Source organism: Cavia porcellus, unplaced genomic scaffold (genome assembly GCF_034190915.1).
Source record: "Cavia porcellus strain 051 isolate PalLab524CR breed Dunkin Hartley unplaced genomic scaffold, mCavPor4.1 scaffold_25, whole genome shotgun sequence".
In the NCBI taxonomy this organism is placed as follows: Eukaryota; Metazoa; Chordata; class Mammalia; order Rodentia; family Caviidae; genus Cavia; species Cavia porcellus.
The window spans coordinates 36,975,520-36,996,389 of NW_026947508.1; the positions used below are offsets into that span (position 1 = coordinate 36,975,520).

At 38.1% G+C, this 20,870-nt stretch overlaps 2 protein-coding genes across 6 annotated transcripts in view; one reads left to right on the forward strand and one right to left on the reverse strand.

Annotated features, from left to right (window-relative positions):
* The window catches only part of St3gal3 (ST3 beta-galactoside alpha-2,3-sialyltransferase 3), a 248,703-nt gene that overhangs the window by 184,320 nt on the left and 43,513 nt on the right, over positions 1-20,870 (reverse strand). The gene's annotated exons all lie outside the window — the stretch shown is intronic.
* Positions 9,095-11,130, forward strand: LOC134473043 (cell division control protein 42 homolog). Its single transcript, XM_063236299.1, has one exon. The coding sequence runs from the start codon at positions 9,161-9,163 to the stop codon at positions 9,734-9,736; it is 576 nt and encodes a 191-aa protein (XP_063092369.1). The 5' UTR covers positions 9,095-9,160; the 3' UTR covers positions 9,737-11,130.

The window sequence follows — 20,870 nt, forward strand, 5'->3', positions numbered from 1 at the left end:
AGAAAGGCAAGCTGCACTTTCTCTGGAGAAGTGCTGGCTGTCACCTTCACCTAGGACATCATCATCAACCTTCCATCACAGACCCTTCAGTCTTCTGATAAGGACCCCCATGGCAGAACACAGTGAGCTCCAGGTCTTTGACTGGATCCTTTAGATCTCCAGGACACAGACCTTTTGCACTCTTCCTTACCACTCTGTGAGCAGCCACTGTTAGCCAATCTTGTAAATTCTTATATATTTGTATATCTTGCATTAAATCTTTTTCTCTAGTAAGCACTGACTGATACAATTATAGTAATAAAAAAAGACTGAAAAATAAACTGAGGCGATCTCTCAGAATGTATAGCAAATAGTGTACATACCTGGAATCCCAGTACTCAGAAAGCTGAGGCAGAATACCAAATTCAAAGGCAACCTAGGCTATGTAGGAATAGTTTATGGCAAAATAAGGAGAAGGAGGGAGGGAGGATACGAGATACTTGGGAGGCTAAGGCAAGAGAAAGGCAAGTTCAAGGCCAGCTTGGGCAACTTACCAAGATCCAGTCTCCAAAACTAAAATAAAAGCGACAGGAATATAGTTCAGTGGCAAAGTGCTTGTCTACCAAGTACAAGGGTCTGGGTTCAATCCCAAGTGCAGTGAGAAAAAAAAAGGAAAGTGACTACCTGTCTGAACATATGGAGAGGAAATTTAAACAACTGGAGATGGTTTAGTTTAGAATCAGCGATAAATACATTTTTTTAAAAACTATGCAAAGCAATAAGCAAGACTTCTATTGGCTTCAGAAAAACAAATTGCACAGTGAAAACCAGCAATCCCAGTGTCTTGCGGGAGGAACACGCTCGCTCTCACAGTAGAAGAAGCGCTGCTCCAGCTCACTGAGGACAGGGACTACAGGGTGCGCATCTGTGGTGCAATGCCATGAAATCATCATCACCCACTGCAGGGCGTCAACACATAAAGTAGAAAATCAAGAACTAGCAACATAAACTTGTTATTGAGGGATGTAAAGGTTAAAAATACAACAAGCAACCTAAGCAGAAAAATTAAAAATGAGTGTCTCTTGGAGGTAGAAAATGAAGTAGTGGTAGTAACAGGTAAGTGCTTTGTATGTTGTCAGTAACAAGCCTTGCTGAATTGTCTTTTCAAACTATGCACACGTGTAACTTTTAATAAAAACTAAAGTAATTTGCCTGAGATGACACAGCCTACAGCAATGGTGTTGGAACTTCAAATCTAATTATCTGGCATATATGTCTTCCAATGGGGCTGAAGAGTTTTACAAGGCTCTTTAATCACATTCTGTTTTACATTACTAAATATTGTTTTACATTAATTTAGATTGTTTTATTTATCCAAATATGATCTGTCAAAAAGAATTAATCTAGGGGAAAAGATAATCAAAAGACTAAACAATCAAATGTGTGAACCTTGTTTGTACTCGGATCCAAAGTGCTATGAAAGGCATTTTTAAGATAATCAGGGTTTACGGACTACATACTAGAAGACATAAAGAAATTACTGTTAATGTGCCAGGCATGGGGGTGCAGGCTTGTATTCTCAGCACTGAGGAGGCTGAGGCAGGAGGATTATTGTGAGTTTGAGATCAGCCTGAGGTACAAAGTAAGTTCAAGGCCCCCCTAAACTGCATAGTGAAACCCTTTCTCCAAAAGACAAAAAATAAAATAAAATAAAAAATAAAAAAAGAAAGAAAAAGAAAACAAAGAAGTGAATCACACTTAATATAAGGCAAGCTAAGTTCTGTGTATTAGAGAAGGATACTGCAGTGTTTATGGGCAAAATGATACAATGTCTGGCTTTGCTTCAAAAATCCAAATTATAAGAAAGATCAGAATGTCATCCAGAGCAGGACCCGTAATAACACATATGTGTCAGATCCTTGGACAGGATCAGATTCTTAAGTCATTTGCCATATGACATTCCTCCCTTCATCTGGGAAAAAGATGTACTCCACAGACTGAGATTAAGAGAACACAGGGCCACTCCACTCCGAACAGGGAACTTGACTAAAACAAAGAAGTAATACAAAAGGGCTCTCAACTGGGTTTTATATTTTGTCCTAAGAAATTTTTCTGTTTAAAAAGAGAAGGCACAGCTCTGAATGCTTTAACTGAGAAATGAAGAGTCGTAGGAGGTGCTCATCGCTGTCAACCATCTGAAGCATCAAGAGTGGAAGGCAGCCGGTGTGGTGGCGCCCTGCAATCCCAGCACAGGGAGGCTGCAGAGGCAGGAGAACCGCGAGTTTATGGCCAGCCAGGATTATACTGTGAGACCCTCGCTCAAGAACAACAGCAAAAACAGTGGAAGGCATAGGGAGAAGGGGCCCTCTTATACTGCAGGGAAGAAGTACGATGATGCACCAGCTCCGGAAAAGAGTTCAGTAGTTCTGCAACTGGTTAAACAGCCATCACATGATTCAGCAATTCTACTGCTAAGTACATACCTTAAAGGAAAGAAAACACTATACCCCCCAAAATTTGCACATAATGTTCATAGTCATTATTATTTCGAAGAGTCAAAAATTTGAGAGGTTGAGACAGGAGGATTGCAAGTTCGATCTCAGCCTGGATGACTTAATGAGACCCTGATTCAAAAGTAAAAATAACAATAAAAACAGGAAAAGGGCTGAGAGTGTAGCCTAACAGTGAAGGCCTTGAGTTCAATTCCCAATATCCACTCTTGCCCTCTGCATGTGCTTGCACACACACGTGTACACATACACACTCAAAAGTAGAGGGAATCTAAATATTGAGCAACCAAATTTGGATAAATAAAATGTGGTATTTACCTATAATGGAATATTATTTGGCCATAAAAAGGAATGAGGTATCGATACATACATACATACATATATGTGTGTGTGTGTGTTTTATTATGAGTGTACCTTGAAATTCTATGCTAAGTAAAAAAGGGCAGTGGCAAAATATTACATACTAAATGATTCCATCTACTATAAATGTAATATTGAGAACAGACACATCTATAGTGACAAAGTGGATTGACATTGCCCAGGTTAAGGGTGTTTGGGACAAAAAGGGACATGACTGCATATGGCTACAGGATTTCTTTTAGGTTAATGAAAATCTTTAAAAGTAATTATTCAGTTAGCCATGCATAATGGTGCAAGCCTGTAATCCCAGCACTGGGGAGGCTGAGGCAGGAGAATCATTGTGAGTTTGAGACCAGCATGAGCTACAAAGTGACCTCAGGGCCAGCCTGAACCATATAGCGAAACCCTGTCTCTAAAAGACAAAAATAATAATAAAATAAAATAAAATAAAAATAATTGTCCTGGTATTTACGTAACTGTAAATATACTAAAAACAACTACATTTTAATCTTTAAATAGTGAATTGTATGATATTTTAATTACATTTCAAGAAAGCTGTTATCTACAAAAAGAAATAAAATGAAAAAATGAGTGTCAAATGAGTTTTCCAGCCTCCAGGGAAACACTGATCCAGCTATGGTCCTGGGCTGACCATGGACGATCTTGTAAGGTAAGGGGATCTTTTTCTTTTTGGTACCAACTCACAGCCTTGTGCTTGCCAAGCAAGTGCTTATGGCGCTGAGCTAAATCCCCAGCTGATAAGGGGATCTTTATTGTTGTGATTATGGGAGCGAGGAAAGGAAGAAACCCATAGCAGTTTATTATTTAATATTATATAAACAAACTAAAAAAGAGTTTGTTAAAACAAAAATGACCTGGGTCAGGGATGTAGCTCAGGCATAAAGTACTACCTGGCAAGTGCGAGGTCGCAAGTTCGATCGCTGGCACCAAAAAGAAAAAAAAGACCTTTTTGGTTTGTGCCCTTGATATTCCTGCTCTTTGTTTAGTTACAGATGACTTTTTTAAAAATTAGGGCTATATGAGAAGGGAACTTCCCCAAATCTTCAAATTTGAATGCATGCTAATTGAATAACTAAACTTCTGTGGTCCCTCAAGAATATGTTGCAAACTGGAGGCTTACGAACATACCAAGTTAAACCCACAGAGTATTTGGAAATTTTTAAATTTAACATTTATAAGTCAACAGATTTCACACAAAAATTCGTATTTGCAGTTTCTCTGAAAATCAGGGAGATTCTGGCAATAGTGATGAGTGCTTCTTTTAAACTCAGCAAAGATAACAAGTTACCTTTATAAACTGATATCCAAGGTATTTATGGCAGATGTTAGCTTGTTGTTGCTCTAAAACTTCGGAAGAGAATGTTTCAGATTCCAGCAAAGAGCGCCTGGGTGGAACCAGGGGCAGAGGCCGGAGGTGGAGGTGAGGGCAGATATGTTGCTGCGCTTTGAGGCAATCACTCACTCAGGCAGGCAGTCTGCTTGCCATTCTCTCCCACTGCACCTCTATCTCTTCTCTGGAGCACTGACTACACACCTAACTGAATAAAGCATTTGCTTGTATTTAGTGTTGGTTTCTGCATCTAGATTGAAAACTTGAAGTGACAGAATGTGTTTTTCACAGAGGTCTCCCCACACCAGGGCTTCACTTGTCCGTGGTTAACTGCAATTTCAAAATAACCAATGGAAAATTCCAGAAATAAATAATTCACAAGTTTTTGTGTATCATGCTTTTGTTTAGGTTTGGTGCGGTTTTTTGCAGTGCTGGGAACCAAACCTAGGGCTTCATGCAAGCCAGGTAAGAGCTCTAACTCTGAGCCATACCTCCAGTCCAACGATTCCCAGATTTTAAAATGCATGATGTCTGGAATACTATAATGAGTTCTCCTGCATCTAATTCCATTTCTGTACTGTACTGCCAGAGATATGAATTATTCCTTTGTCCAGCATATTCATACTGAATGGGCCACCAATGCACTAGTAACTGAGCTATCTGTCCCGATTATCAGCTTAACTGTTGCAGCACTGCAGTATGAGAGTTCAAATAACTCTTACATCAATTTTTTTTTTTTTTTGTCTTTTTCACTTTTATCGGTACCAGGGATCGAACTCACGACTGCCTGCTTGCAAGGCAGGTGCTTATGCCGCTGAGCTAAATCCCCAGCCCCGAGAGTTCAAATAACTCTTATGCATTGCAATGGCCCCAAAGTGGTTAACAAAGTGGTTGACAAAGTGATACTGTCAATTTTAATACAGTGTACTACTGCAATTGCTCTATTTTATTAGTTTTATTATATCTTACCATATCTAATTTATAAATTAAACTTTATCATAAGTATGCATTTATAGGAAAAAACATAGCGTATAAAGGGTTCAGTACTATCTGCAGTTTCAGACAGCCACTAGGCATCCAGGCACATAACAGCCATAAAGAAGGACAACAGAACTCTTCACTGGGCACAATACCTGTCACAAAGTAGGCACTCACAAATGTTTACTGAATGATAAGTGAATGAACAAATAATGAACGGTTGGGAACCAGGAAACCATTAGAAAATCAAAATCTTACCACCACCACCCCCCTTTGTAAATGAGAGAATTGAATGTTGGTATTGCCACAACTTTTTAAAGTCTGTATTCTAAAATGTTCACAACCCTGGAGAGGCTTGGTTCTACCTTTTAGAGGAGTCACCTGTCCCTCCTTATAGGGCTTACCTATCCTTAGCCTTTACCCTGCTAGTCCTTCTTCTGGGGCTGTTTCCTAAAACCTGCCGTGTATGATCAGCAAGGCAAAGGTCCTAAATATCCCAGAGAGGCAAACCATTTCAGTGACACACCCAACACTTAAGTAGGTGCAAAACTTTCCACAAGAAGGTAAGACAGAAAATCGTTCTTTTCTACATAAAAATGTAAGGGCTTTGGGTGTTAACTCAGAGGCAGAGTGATGCCTAGCAAGCACAAGAACCTGAGTTCAATCCCCACTGGCGAAAAAAATAAAAAGTTTTAAATTAAAAAATATTCTAAGGCACCCAGTTCAATATGCTCAGTGAAAAAAGAGTAAAAATATCAAAAGAAAAAAGAAGGACTCAAGATCATCAAATACGGTCCACACTAAAATGGTCAAAATGTACCCAGTTATCTCCCAATGTCTTATATCTTTTGTTTTTTAACCTCATAGTAGAGTGTGATCAAATTTCACTATTTTGTCTTTTTAGCTCCCTGAATTAGGAAAACTCCACCCCTCCACTTTTGTTTCTCATGTCATTTTTTTTTTTTTTTTTTTTTTTAGGAATCAAGTCTAGCAACTGGCTTGGAGCATGTTCTGCATGTTGGATTTATCTGCTTATTCTTCATGATTAAACCCACATTAAATATTTCTGGCACAGAGGCTATGAAAATTTCATACAGTCTCACATTAAAATGCACAGAATGACAAAACTTCTTACTACTGGCAACAATACATTGGATCATCAGGTTAAGGGAGGTACTGAACCACAAAACATTTTTTCCTTTCTGATGAATAAGTTAATTATTTAAGTAATTAACGTAAGAAATAATGAAACAATTTCCTTAGTATGGTAGTGATATATGGCTATGTAGAATATCCCTGGGCATTTGGGATGTGTGTGTTTGGCTTTAATGATAGGGAGTGAATTCTAGACTTTACATACAGTAGGCAAGCACTCTACCACTGAGCCACACCCCTAGCCTACTCTATCTATCTATCTATCTATCTATCTATCTATCTATCTATCTCTGTCATTATTAGGAAGTGAACCACCCAGGGGCACTCTACCAGTGAGTTTCATCAGGATGGTTTCAAACTTGTGCTTGCCTCAGATACCTGAGTAGCTGGGATTAGAAATGTCCCCCATTGAGAATACCCTTCTTTTTAGGAGATGCAAGATCAAATACCTGAGAAAGCATTAAGAGTCTGCAAATTGTCTCCATAATGTAAAGAAATATGTCTATCGATAACTTATGTATCTACCAAGATAGAATTTGGCAAAATGTTAAAATGCAAAATGAGGATCTAGCAGAAAGGATCTGAAGGCTCATTCTGTTGTTCTTGCTATTTTCCACTGATTTGTAATTTCTCCAAAGCAAAAAGCTGAAAGGGACAAACAAAAAACAATTAACAGGCCTGGAGACACAGCTCAGTGACATAGCGCTTGCCTAGTACCACAAGGCCCAGGGTTCAGTTCTTAGCAACACACCAACATACATACTCATGCACACACAAAGGATTAACGATGAGTCAGAATTGACAGCCCACATTTCCCCATTTTACTGGAAAAATTTACCAAATGAAAATAAAACCTTTTAAAAAAAATTACTAGGGACAGGAAGGGGCACCAAAAATACAGATGAGAAAAATAAAGACTTAAGCAACAAGTTCAGAAAGCAGGTCAGATCTGCCATAAGAGCTCTGGCTTTCAAGACATCTGCACATCATTACAAAAACTATTATATACCCAGGGGAAAACAAAAAAATGCCTCTACTGGATACCTTCAGTTTCAATTCAACCAACTGATCTTTTTCTTTCAATGCCTCTGCTTTTGAAGGAGAGAAAATGATGCACAGCTTTCAAACAAATACTGTTCCATAAAGTAAGGAGAAGAATTTCTCTAAAGAATTTATTTTCCTGAAATTAATAGCATAAGCATCCCAACTATTACAAGCATGGTCATGGCCTGAATGGTCCAGGTTCTGCACCTGAACGCACACACCCATGCACATGCACACGCACACACATGTAGATTTTGTTTTGTGGTAATGCTGGGGCTTGGAACCAGGGCCTCCCACATGGTAGGTAAACACTCTGCCACTGAGCTACATCCACACCTAGCTTTCTTTAAGAAATTATAACTTCTGATCTAATTTTTAGATCCTGGGTCAAAAGTTGTTTCCAAGAAGATGACACCCAATGTCTCGTTTATGAAAATATGATTTCCAAGAATCAATTTTATAGCACATGGAAGTCTCTAATTTATGTTTTCTAAGTCAGCCAATCTGTTGATGGCAGACAGAAAAACACCAATTTTGAATATAAAATACATTCAGTTTTTATTTATATGCCATGAGCAAGCATGTTTATTGTCCAAAGGGAAGGAAATAGATAAAAAAGAAAATTTAAATGTAGACGAGACAGGGATAAAGGATACAAGAATGACTAAAGAAGTCCATTACAGATCTGGCATGACACCTAGAAGAGTAAGGATCTTATCAAGGTAAGAAACGCAGGTAGAGCTATTAAAATTCAATAGATAGCGGTGATTTTTATTATTTTAGAAGATGCAGCTGCAAAGATAGCCTGAGACAGGGATATAAGGGTGGTATGCCACAAGAGGGAGCTTTGGATTCTTCCTGTTAGATACAGCACCAGGGCACTCTTCCAACTCAGACACTGAGCTTTATTGGATTTGGCAAATTACCTGGCAAGCCGTAGGAATTCAGCAACGTTTGCTAAATTGAGTAATTTTTTTCTCCATTGAAGCAACAAGAAGCACGACAAGATTCCTTCAGATGCTTTGCTTCTAACATTAATAGTCGACAACAGCTTATTTCATTTTTTCTCCATTAAACATTGTCTTTGAACAGGAGACATCCGTTCATAATCACAAAGACATTATTATGAAAGGGTATCGCCTGTTCAAAGACAATGTCAGCAACATCTTACATAGATTTTTTTTTTTTTTGTCTTTTTGAAACAGGCTTTCATTATGCAGTTCAGGTTGGCTTGTAACTCACTGTGTAGCCCAGGCTGGCCTCAAACTCATGGTGATCTTCCTGTCTCAGCCTTCCAAGTGCTGAGATTACAGGCATGTGTCAGCACACCCTACAAAAGAATGTTTTTTTCAACTAGGACTCAAACTCAGGACCCTATACTTGCCAGGTAGGTACTGTGTCACTGAGCTAAATCCCAGGCCCTCTGCCATAGACTCTTTTTTGGTACCGGGATTCAAACTCATGGCCTTGCACTTGCCAGGGAGGCCCTGTGCTGCTAAGCTATACCCTCAGCCCCTCTACCATAGACACTTTTTCTTTTTTCTTTTTTTTAATTTTAAAGAGGGGAAGAAAAAACAGACAATAAAAACAAAAAGCAAAAGAGGCAAACAAACAATAAAAACTCACAACAATAATATAGGCTTTCAAAACAAGATGGCAGTAATTTAACAATGGTTATTATATTGCATATTATCTTTAAGAGTTGCTTAGGGCACTGCTGCCAACGCCCCGGCGGAGAAGCTGAGGTCAACATCAAATTTGAAATATTTAAACAATTTCCACAATGCAGACAATTAAGTGCGTTGTTGTGGGCGATGGTGCTGTTGGTAAAACATGTCTCCTGATATCATATACAACAAACAAATTACCATCTGAATATATACCAACTGTTTTTGACAACTATGCAGTCACAGTTATGATTGATGGAGAGCCATATACTCTTGGGCTTCTTGATACTGCAGGGCAAGAGGATTACGACAGATTACGACCACTGAGTTATCCACAAACAGATGTATTTCTAGTCTTTTTTTCAGTGGTCTCTCCATCCTCATTTGAAAATGTGAAAGAAAAGTGGGTGCCTGAGATAACTCACCACTGTCCAAAGACTCCTTTCTTGCTTGTTGGGACCCAAATTGATCTCAGAAATGATCCCTCTACCATTGAGAAACTTGCCAAGAACAAACAGAAACCTATCACTCCAGAGACTGCTGAAAAGCTGGCCCGTGATCTAAAGGCTGTCAAATATGTGGAGTGTTCTGCACTCACACACAAAGGCCTAAAGAATGTGTTTGATGAAGCAATACTGGCTGCCCTGGAGCCTCCAGAACCGAAGAAGAGCCGCAGGTGTGTGCTGCTATGATCATCTCTCCAGATCCCTTTCTGCACAGCTGGTGTCGGCATCATACTAAAAGCAATGTTTAAATCAAACTAAAGATTAAACATTAAAATTCGTTTCTGCAATAATGACAAATGCCCTGCACCTACCACATGTACTTGTGTGAGACAAGGCCGGTAGGTATGCCCCGCCCTCCCAGTACTAGTTAATTTTGAGTAATTGTGACTGTCAGAAAAGTGATCAGTACTAGTTTTTGTTTTGTTGTTTCAAAAACTTTTTTTTGTTGTTCAAAAGTAAGGCATGCTTGTGATGACTCTGTAACAGACTAATTTGAATTGTTGAAGCTGCTCCCTGGTTGCACTTGAGAGTAATCTGGGACATCTTGGTATTTTTTTTCCTTCTTTTATTTTTGGGCAGGGGAGTGTGGGGGGGGTTATTTTTTAGTTTTATTTTTTAAAATTCATTAACCAGTGGTCAGCCCTTAGAGGAGGAGGACGGATTGATTCCACATTCCACTTCCTAGATCTAGTTTAGAAGAACATGTTCCCCACCTGGTGCTCTTAGGAAGGAGTATAGTAAATGCCTCATTTAATAACATACTCCTTTTTGAAAGTTGCCTTTTTTCTCTCTCCACCCTCGAGTGGATCCAGTATTTGATAAAATTTGTGAAAGTGGGTGGAAGCTGTCTTGTCCCTCCTCTTTTCTAGGATGCACTCTATATGTGACTGTGACTTTCAAGGAAATTTGTTTACCACTTGCTGATTTTTTTTTTTTTTGGAAGTTAATTTTTACTTCTTTCACTGATAAATGAAGAAAAGTATTGCACCTTTTGAAATACACCAAATGGATTGAGTTTGTAATTAAAATTTTTTTCTCCCCTGTTAGTCATTGTCTTATTATGCTTTGCATAGATTTGCCATTCAGTAGCGTTGGGCGTTCCTAGACTCCAGCAGAAGACCTGACACAGAGGAAATAGGAGTGGTGCTACAAGACAGATGCCTACGGGATAATTGGCATCCTCTTTCAGGTTGAGAGGATGCAGGCCTGCTTCATTAAGAAGCTATGGGTGGGTGGGCGGGCTTGGGGAGAACACTTAGCAACATGGGGACCAGCTAGGGAAATCCCCTTATTTCTGTTTTCCATATGAGGAACCCTATAGCAATTGATTGAGGCTCTCTAGTTTAATAAAAATCATGCAAGGAGTCTTATGAAGACTCAGTGTTAATAGAGACTTTATCAGCTTATTTTTGTTGCAGTTTCCAGTTTTTAAAAATGTTTAGGTAATTTTTTCACCATCCCAAGATCCTAATTCTTGTAGATTTCATTAGTGTTGAACCAATGCTTTCTCATGTCTCAATCTTTGTATATGCATTCTTTTCAGATATATTAAACAAACAAAAACCCTTCAAAAAAAAAAAGAGTTGCTTAGATTACCAGATATAGACATGCCAAATTGATCTAACCATATGAGTATTAACTGTTCCTTTCCAAGAACTAATAGAATTAGTAGTGTAACTGTCTCTTATGTACGTATATTCAAATTTAATATACTTTCTTTTCCTTTCCTTTTCTCCTTCTTCCTATCACAGTTATTTTCCCTTTTGAGCAGTTTTTACCATTTCACAATGTATATTTTAGATCTTACAGTTTCATTTTGTTACACGAGGGCAACAATATACACAAGTTTATTTCACTTATGAGTATGATCTCAAGTCGAATCCATCTACCTGTAAAAGCCTTGATGTGATCCTTCTTTGAGGCTGAGTAGTATTCCATTGTATAAAAATATCACATCTCTTTTTATCCATTCCTCAGTTGATAGGCATTTGGGTTATTTCAAAGATCTGGCTTTATTACAATTGTGCTGCTATAAACCTGGGTGCACATTTATCACTGTGATATGTTTTCAATTCTTCTGGGAAAATGTCCAGAAGCAGAATAACTGAATAAAATGGGGCCTCTATTTCTAGTTTATCAGAAATAACCACACTGATTTCCACAATGGTAGCAACAGTCTACACTCCATCCAATAGTAGAGAAGAGCTCTTTTTTGTCCACAGCCCCTCCAGCATGTCTTTTTTGATTTTGTCCATTGTTTCTGGAGTGAGATGGAATCTCAGTGTTGTTTTGTGTTTCTCTAATGATCAATGATGCTCAACATTTTTTCATGTATCTATTTGCCATTTGTATTTCCTCATCTGAGAACTGTGTATTCTTCTCAGATGTCCATTTTTGGATTGGGTCTTTAAATTTTGGGGACCTGTTTTAAAATTCTTTATATTTTCTAGATTGAAGTCCACTGTCTGAAGGCCAGTTGACTAAGATTTATTTCCCAATTTGTGGGGTTTTTTTTTCACTATTGGAGATTTCTTTTGATATCCTAAAACTTTTTAATAAAATGAGATCCCGGCTGTTGATTCTGGAAGTATCTCCTATGCAGTTTGATTTTTGTTCATGGTCTCTCTGCCTATCCCTGCATCTTCAAGATTTCTACCAATTATGTCTTCCAGCAGATTTAGTGTTTCTGTTTTAATATTTAGATCTTTGATTCATTTTCACTTTAGTTTAGTGCATGGTGGTAGACATGGGCCTTGGTTTAGTCTTCAGCAAGAGGAGAGCCAGTTTTTCCAGCAGCAATTATTAAAGAGGCTATCCTTCTTCCAGTGAACATATTTTGCCCCTTTGTCAAAGATAAGGTGACTGGGGGCTGGGGATTTAGCTCAACGGCATAAGCACCTGCCTTGCAAGCAGGCGGTCGTGAGTTCGATCCCTGGTACCGATAAAAATGAAAAAGACAAAAAAAAAAAAAAAAAAAAAAAGATAAGGTGACTGAGTGTTAGTAGTTGTGGATAGATCTTCTAATCTGTTCTACTGATCTTCAGGGTTTTTTAATGCCAGTACTCTGCTGATTTTATCACAGTAGCTTTGCAGTATAATTTCAAGTCACATTGTGATGCTTCCTGCCTTGACTTAGTTGTCCAGATTGTCTTTAGTATTCTAGGTTTCTTTTGAGTCCAGATGAATTTTAGGAACAATTTCTATCGATCTGTGAGGTATGTTAATGGTATTTTGCTTGGAATTGCATTATCTGTGTAACAATTTTGGGAGAATGGCCATTTTCACTATGTTTCTTCTTCCTATCCATGAACAAGGAATGTCTTTCCATTTTCTGAAATCCTCTTCGATTTTTTTCAGAGTACTATAATTTCCAATGGATAGCTCTTTTACTTCCTTTGTTAGATTTGATTGTTAATACTTCATTTTTTTGGAAGCTACTGTGAAGGGTGTGGTTTCCCTTATTATCTCTCGCAATGAGTTTGTTGTTTGTGTACAGGAAATGTTGATTTTTGAGTGTTGACTTTATCAGCTACATTACTGAATTTGATTATTGGATTTAGACTCTTTCAATGGAGTTTTGGGAGTCTTCTATGTAGAATATCATGTGATCTGCAAATAATGGTAATTTAACTTCTTCCTTTCCTATCCTTATTCCCTTTGTCTCTCATGCCTAATTGCTCTGGCTAATGTTTCCAGAACTGTCTTGAATAGGAGTAATAATAATGGACATCCTTGTTTTGTTCCTGATTTTAGGTTTAAAGTTTCCAGTTTGTGTTCATTTAGTAAGGTGTTGGCAGTTTATCACATGCAGCTTTTATTAGAGTGAGGTAAAGACCACCTATTCCGATTTTCCATAGGGTTTATATCATGAATGAGTGTTAGAGTTTATTAAAAGCTTTGACTTGCTCTCCTTTTTCTAGATGATTGAGGTCCAGCATCAGGTTTGTGTTTGTTCTGTTTTCCTGATATGTGAATTCACTGCAATAAATTTCCCTCTGAGGACTGCTTTCATTGCATCCCACAGGTTCCAATAAATTGCATTTGCATTTTTGTTTCTTGTAAATAGCTTAATTTCTTGTTTAACCTTCCCTGTGACCCACTGATTATTCAGGAGGGTATTATTTAATTTCCATGTGTTTATGTCATTAACCTCCAGTTTAATGGCACTATGATCAGATAATATGCATGGAATAATTTCAATTACTTGCATTTATTTGAGCATGTTTTATGGGCTAGGATATGGTCTACTTTAGAGAATGCCCCATGTGAAGCTAAGAATATTTGTCCTGATGTTGCTAGGTGAATACTCTATATACATCTACTAAGTCCATTTGTTCACAAGTTTGATTCAGTTCTGTTATTTGTTGATTTTTTCTCTAGTTGATCTGTCTCTTTGTGTCAAAGCAATAACTGTATTATTGCTTATTTCATTTTTCGTGTCTATTCATTTGTTTTATATAGTTGGGTACTCCCATATTTAGTGCATATATGTTTAGGATTGTTATCTCTTCCTCTTGAAGATTTCCCTTAACTAGTATGTAGTGACCTTATCTCTTTTGATCATTCTTACTTTGAAGTTCACATTGTGTGCAAACAGAATAGCTACACCTGCTTTTTTTTGGGGCGGGCGGTGTTCTGTTACTTGAAGTATTGTTTTCCACCCTTTGACTTTCAGTCTATGGGTTTCCTTTTGGGTTAAATGGGTATCTTGTGTACAGCATATGGTTGGATGTTGTTTCCTGACCTATTCTGCCAATCTGTTTCTTTTAAATGGTGAGTTGAAGCCACTGACATTAATGATTATAACTAATAAGTCTTTATTTTTGTCATGTTATCTTTCTACTGTTGGTTCTTTATCTTTCCCCTCTATTTACTTGTTTGCCCTGCTTGGTTGCTTGTTTGTTGTTGTTGCTTTTTTCTGTTGTTATTCTTGAAATCATAGTGATTTTTATGTTTATCTAGAATATCTTTCAGTAGTCTTTGTAGTGTTGGTTTGGGGGTGGTGACATTCTTCAGTTGTTCTTTGTCATTTCTCTATTGATTATCTAAATATCTTCGTTATTTCTCTATCGATTTTGAAGGATAGTTTTTCAGGAAACATCAATCTGGGTTGGAAGTTGTTTTCTTTAAGGACTTGAGATACTTCACGCCATGCTCTTCTTGAAATAATGTTTTGTGTAGAGAAGTCTGCTGTGATTCTGATGGGGGTTCCTTTGCAGGTTATTTTTTTTTTCGTTAACAACTTTTAATAGTCTGTTCTTATGCTGGATTTCAGAGGTGTTGATTATTATATGTCTAGATACAGATTTATTTTGCTTATGGATAATTGGAGTTAATATGACTAACAACATTGATGGATTTCTATCAAATTAAATCCACTGTATATATTCCTTGGGTATAAGCCAAACTAAATTGTGATATATTACCTATTATACGTATTGTAAAATTTGCTAAAATTTGGTTTAGAATTTTATGCCTACATTTTGAAGTGCCTTGACCTGTAATTTTCCTTCCTTGTATTGTGCTAGGTTTTTGTATGAATGTGACACTAACCTCAAAAAGTGATAAGGGAGCTAGCTGGGTATGATGGCACATGCTTGCAATCCCAGCACTCAGGAGGCTGGAGGAATACCATGAGTTTGAGGCCAGCCAGGACTACATAAGTGAGTTCAAAGCCAGCTTGTACTACATAGTGTAACCCTGTGTCAAAAAAAAAAAAAAAAAAAAAAAAAAAAAAAAAAACCACGGGGGAGGGGGGGATAAGGGGTGTCCTCCTTCTGTTTGTGTTCTCTGGAAGAGTTTCTTAAGAGGCTGGAATTATTTATTCTCATGGATCTTCTGAAGAAATACGTGGCCATCTGGGCCTGGATTTTTGTGGCATTCAGTAGAAAGACTTTTGACTATAAATTCCATGGCTTACCCATTTAACAATTTGTCCCAAGTGTTGCTTGCATACTGACTATCCTAAGTGTCACTTGGCAGGTGTCATTTCAATTGGTTGATTTTTATTTGCACGTTTTTGTTTTTCCTTTTTTGGTACTGACAATCGAACTTAAGACCTCGCACTTGCCAGGCAGGCACTGTGCCACTGCATTTTTGTTTTACACTGTCAATTTTCCATATACTTTTTTATTTAGAACACTGCATTCACCTTTGATGGTTGTTTCTAGTGAAACCTAATAGCAAGTTCTAGTTATTTTCTTTTACTAATTCATGTTTGTGAAAAATAACCTATAATGTTTGTGCTATTATCTACATTAGATATAATTTTTATACTTCTCCAGAACTCAGTGATATTCTCTTACAATACAAAACAGACACGTTTGTGACACTGAGACTGAACAGGAAAGAGATGCCAAAAGATCTGCAAAAAAAAAAAAAACTGAAAAAGGGAGAAATATTAGTGTATTAGAGAGGAAAAGTTTGTGTTATGACTGGAAAGACAAAAAAGATATCGTATTGTCAACTATTCACAATACAGAAATGATAGAACTTGAAAGAAACAAACCTAAAAAATTCCAATAACGGTCAACGATTGTAATAATTCTATGGTGTAGGTAATATTGACAGAGTTGACTAATATCTAACAATATCCTATAATCAAAAAGCAAGGGGGAAATGTTATTATAAAATACTTAAGTACCTTCTGAACCAAACAATATAAAACTCATTTGTTATTTATTCAAAGCAAGGGGGTTCAAGAGTCATTTACAATTTCGAATAGGTCGCAATTTAAGTCTTTAAAAATGCTGGGGAATTTGCAACATACGGTTTTCAGTGTCTGTGGTCATCAACTGTGACAAAAGGGTACTACAGCCAGAGGTAGTAACACAGCCACAGTGAGAGCCAGATGTCCTCTGAAGCCCTCCCTCAATTAGGCAGGTCATGTGATGGCTCTGACCTCTAGGCCCAGCCCACACAGATCTACACAATTCATCTTACTCCTGTGCTTTCACCTCTGACAGCTGGCTTGGAAGATCCAGTAGAGAACTGTCGGCCCAACATCACTAGATAGAAGGAGTGCGGGTCCCTAAAAGAATCAAGGAAGAACAGAATCTTCCTCAACCACACAGACCCACACCAGACTGGGACAGGAGATAAACCTTTACTGTATTAAATCATTAAAATTTTGGAATAATTTGTTATAATAGTGCCCACCCGAACTACAATATTACCCCAAATCCTTTAAAATTAAAAATAACCATTATTCCCAAGTATTACTTCCAAACAATTCCATATATAGCTATCATCTCTGATCCTATACTAGCCTTGTGCTGTGGTTTGGATATAATTTGTCCCCAAGTTCATGTGCTGGATGTTTATTCCCAATGGTTCTGAAAGGAAGTGAGACCCTTAAGAGGTAGGCAATAGAAGGTAATTAGGTCACGATGGCATATACCTTCAGAAGGATGGCTGCCCATCTCAAGGGACTGGCTTAGCTATTATGAAAGCAGGCTGTAACAAAGCAAGCTTGGCCTTCTAGGCTTGCTCTCTTGCTTCTTCCCTTGCCATGTGATATGCTATGACACAGCCAGGGTGTCCTAGTCAGATACTGGTGCCACGCTGTCTGGACTTTTCAGCTACAAGAATTGTGAGACAAATAAATCATTTTCTTTACATATTACCAGATATTTTGTCATAACACAAATGGCCTAACATACCATCTTACTGGTTTCCTGGTTTCCTTTCAGGTGATTTGGGCACTATGGTATGCACGTGCCACTCTCACCTTCCCTGGAGAAAGGAAGGATTTATTATCCAGCTGCTGGGATCACAGTGGACAGAAAGCCCTCAGCTGCCAGCCTGCTTCAGAAAGTATCTTGGCTGAAGAGCACTGCGTGGCCCCGGGGCTGCCCTCACCCAATCACCAGAGGTATTCAATGACTGGTCAGATAACTATAAAAGTACAACCCCAACTCCATCCCAATTTATGGTCTCCATCAGGTGGACTAAGGCTTTTATTGAATCTGAATCAGCTCTATTTCTCCTTCTGTGTAATCTTCTCTTCCCTTCCCCAACCTCTTCTTTTTCTTCCAGAGGCGTTGATCCCATAACCACTCTAGCAATCTTGTCACATACTAATCCTATGTTAGAATTTGCTTCTCCTGATCTCAACCTGAGACAGGCACTATTCCTTAATGTGATATCATGCTGCCTAACTCTGCCTTAGTATCTGCCGTGTCTTATTTTCCCATCAAAAATACACAAAAATCTTAATTGGATGGAAGACTTAAGATTGCAACTCTGTAAAAATTCAGAATGTACTATTAAATGACTATTTCAAAAACAAAAACAAAGAGAGAGGCCATAGATTTTTGTGAGTTCTTCTGGAGAAAAGCTTTGAAACTGTCTCAAAGAAAATATCGTATCTTGCTTATAATTGAACAAAGAAATTATGAAGTAGATAGCTAAGAGCTGCATATCAAGAATCACTGTGGAGCTATTATTTATTTCTGCTGGTTCCTGGTATTATTATAGCAGTTATTCTTGAGTACTCACTGTAACAAGTGCTAAGAGCTCTGTTTAGATTATAAAATATAGGTTCATGGTAAGCAAATACATGACCCAAAACCATAGAGCCAGAACTCAATGGTGGGTGAGGAGGACTTCAAACCCTCAACTCTTATCTCTATTATACCATAATGCCTCCAATGTATTGCATACTCAAGCTCCAGAGCTTAACTAGTATAGATCACTAAGTAATTGCAGGAGGTGAGAACAGAAGGCAGGTATACATGCCACATTTTCTTTTTGCTCCTCTACTGCCTCTGATGATGACTAGGACACTGGGCCTGCCTTCTAGGTGCTTAAGAACTCATACATGCAGTGGCCAGAAGTGACATACAGCACAAACCTGGGTTAAGGCAATGGAAAGGTTCTTCTGCCCTCTTGTGGTTCAGTGTGACTATTACATACCCAAGCCCCATGAAAACGCACTGAAATACCTTATAAAGGCACTTGGCAGCAGGCACAAAACCACAGGAGATGACTCTCACTGGCCTGAAGAGGACATTTAATAACGTGAAGTTCTGATTTTGAAAAATATTACTTATGATAAGAACGCTCATCCTAACTACAGCTCAGAAAAAAAACTAAAAACCTGTATTGTACAATAATAAAGAATATAAACACCCTCAACATCCATCAAGAAAAGAGATGAAGGTTTAAAAATATTCTAAGCCCCAAATAAAACTCCTAATCCTTGCTTTTTATATTCAGTGACTGTAGAACTCTTTCCATACCAGCAAGATATTTAGTTCCTCATTCTGCAGGTGCAGAGCACTCATTGGACAGGGGAACTACCATGGATGTAACTTGTGTCCTACAAATGACAACTTCAAACTGCTTCCAAATGTTTACTATTAAAAACAATGCTGCAGGGGCTGGGGATTTAGCTCAGCAGCATAAGCGCCTGCCTTGCAAGCACATGGTCAGTCAGTTCAATCCCTGGTATCGATTTTTTTTAAAAAAAAGTATTTAAAAACAATGCTGCAAATAAACAATGAGATGAATTCCTGGGAGTGGACATGCTGGGTCAAATGGCACATCCACACTTACGCACCACTTCCCCTTTGAAACTTTCTCCCTCTGACTCTCTTCTGTCTCTCTGGCTGCTCCTTCTCAGCCTTCTTCCCACACTGCCTTACTTGCTCCTTCCTTAGTTGTCAGTTTACTGGGATTTGGTCTCCATCTCCCTTCATCCTACAGTCCTTTCTTCTTTTCAGCATTTGTCACCTACTCTTGTTTCCAGCTATGAGTTTTCTTCCTGGAAGGCAACTAAGGTCATTACATCTTTTAAGTCCACAGTTTCAGAATTATTTTATATACTTACTACTCCTGTATGTAAGTACAGATATAATATGCATGCATACATATGTTCAAATATGAACATATATATAATGTCCTGCCCCCTTCTACAGTAATGGTGGCATCACACCCTAAATTGAAGCAGTTTTAAGGGAATTCTGCGAGGCAGCAGTCTTTAAAGGAGATAAGTGTGACCCTTGGTAGAGGATAAGGCACATGCCTGTAATGCCAGCACTTGAGAGGCTGAGACGGCAGAATTGTTGCACGTTCCAACCCAGAATATCTTTTCATATGCTATTGACTTTGTCAGTAAGTTCCCAATTTAGGAAGGAGTTCCGGGGGGACATTCATATGTTGGATTCATTCCTAGGTCTGACAAAGTGAGTCTTGTACAACACACTTGTTTAAAGTTTGCAACTCAAATATTCCTAGGTCAGGGATTTATATATGTTCTTTGAAAAAGTAACTATTCATATTCTTGGTCCATTTGAAAAATGAGGTTGTCTTCATATCGTGTTATAAGAGTTGTATTGCTTACTTTTTCCCATATTTCCAATTGAGAATAAAAGATTCCTAACTACCTAGGAAAGCACTATCTTTTCTCTCTTGGGTGGTGACAGTGGTATGGTACAGGGGATCAAACCCAAGAACCTGCACATACATACAAGGCAAATCCTCTACTACTAAGCTGTATCACTAGCCACCATTATTCTTTTCCAGTATCAAGAAGTAACCATCAGAACTATGGATGTTCTTCAATGTACAATAAGGTTACAGCGGGGCTTTGGGGATTTAGCTCAGCAGCATAAGCGCCTGCCTTGCAAGCAGGCAGTCATGAGGTCAATCCCTGGTACCGATAAAAACAAAAAAGACAAAATAATAATAATAATAATAATAATAATAATAATAATAATAAGGTTACGGCATGAGACACCATAATTAAGCCAAAAATATATTAAGTTAAAAATGCATGTAATTTACCTAACCTAACCAGGCATGATGGTGCACATCTATAATCCCAGCACTTGGGAGGCTGAGCCAAGAGGATTACTGTGAATTCGAGGCCAGCCTGGAACATCTCAACAAACAAACAAACAAACAAAAAACTACACACACACACACACACACACATAAAACTTTATCTCTTACCAAATATCAAAGCTTAACCTAGCTTACTTTATTAAACATGCTCAGGAGACTTATACCACCCACCAAAGTTGGGCAAAACTATCTGACACAAAACTTATCCAGTAATAAAGCACTGCATATCTCATATAACCTAGTGAACACTACACTAACAGTAAACAACAGAATTGTAGTATACGTATATTTCTGCACTCTTGAAAACGTTGGTATAGACAAAGACTTTATGAACAAAAGCCCGACTGCACAGTAACTATCACACAGGATCAACAACTGGGATCTCACCCTACTAAAAAGCATTTGTACAGCAGAAGAAACCACCAACAGAGTGAAGAGACAAACCCACAATGTGGGAGAAAATGTTTGCCAG

Bases quoted from the DNA above. Each gene is read 5' to 3' on its own strand.
- LOC134473043 (XM_063236299.1), top strand. From the start codon at position 9,161: ATGCAGACAATTAAGTGCGTTGTTGTGGGCGATGGTGCTGTTGGTAAA.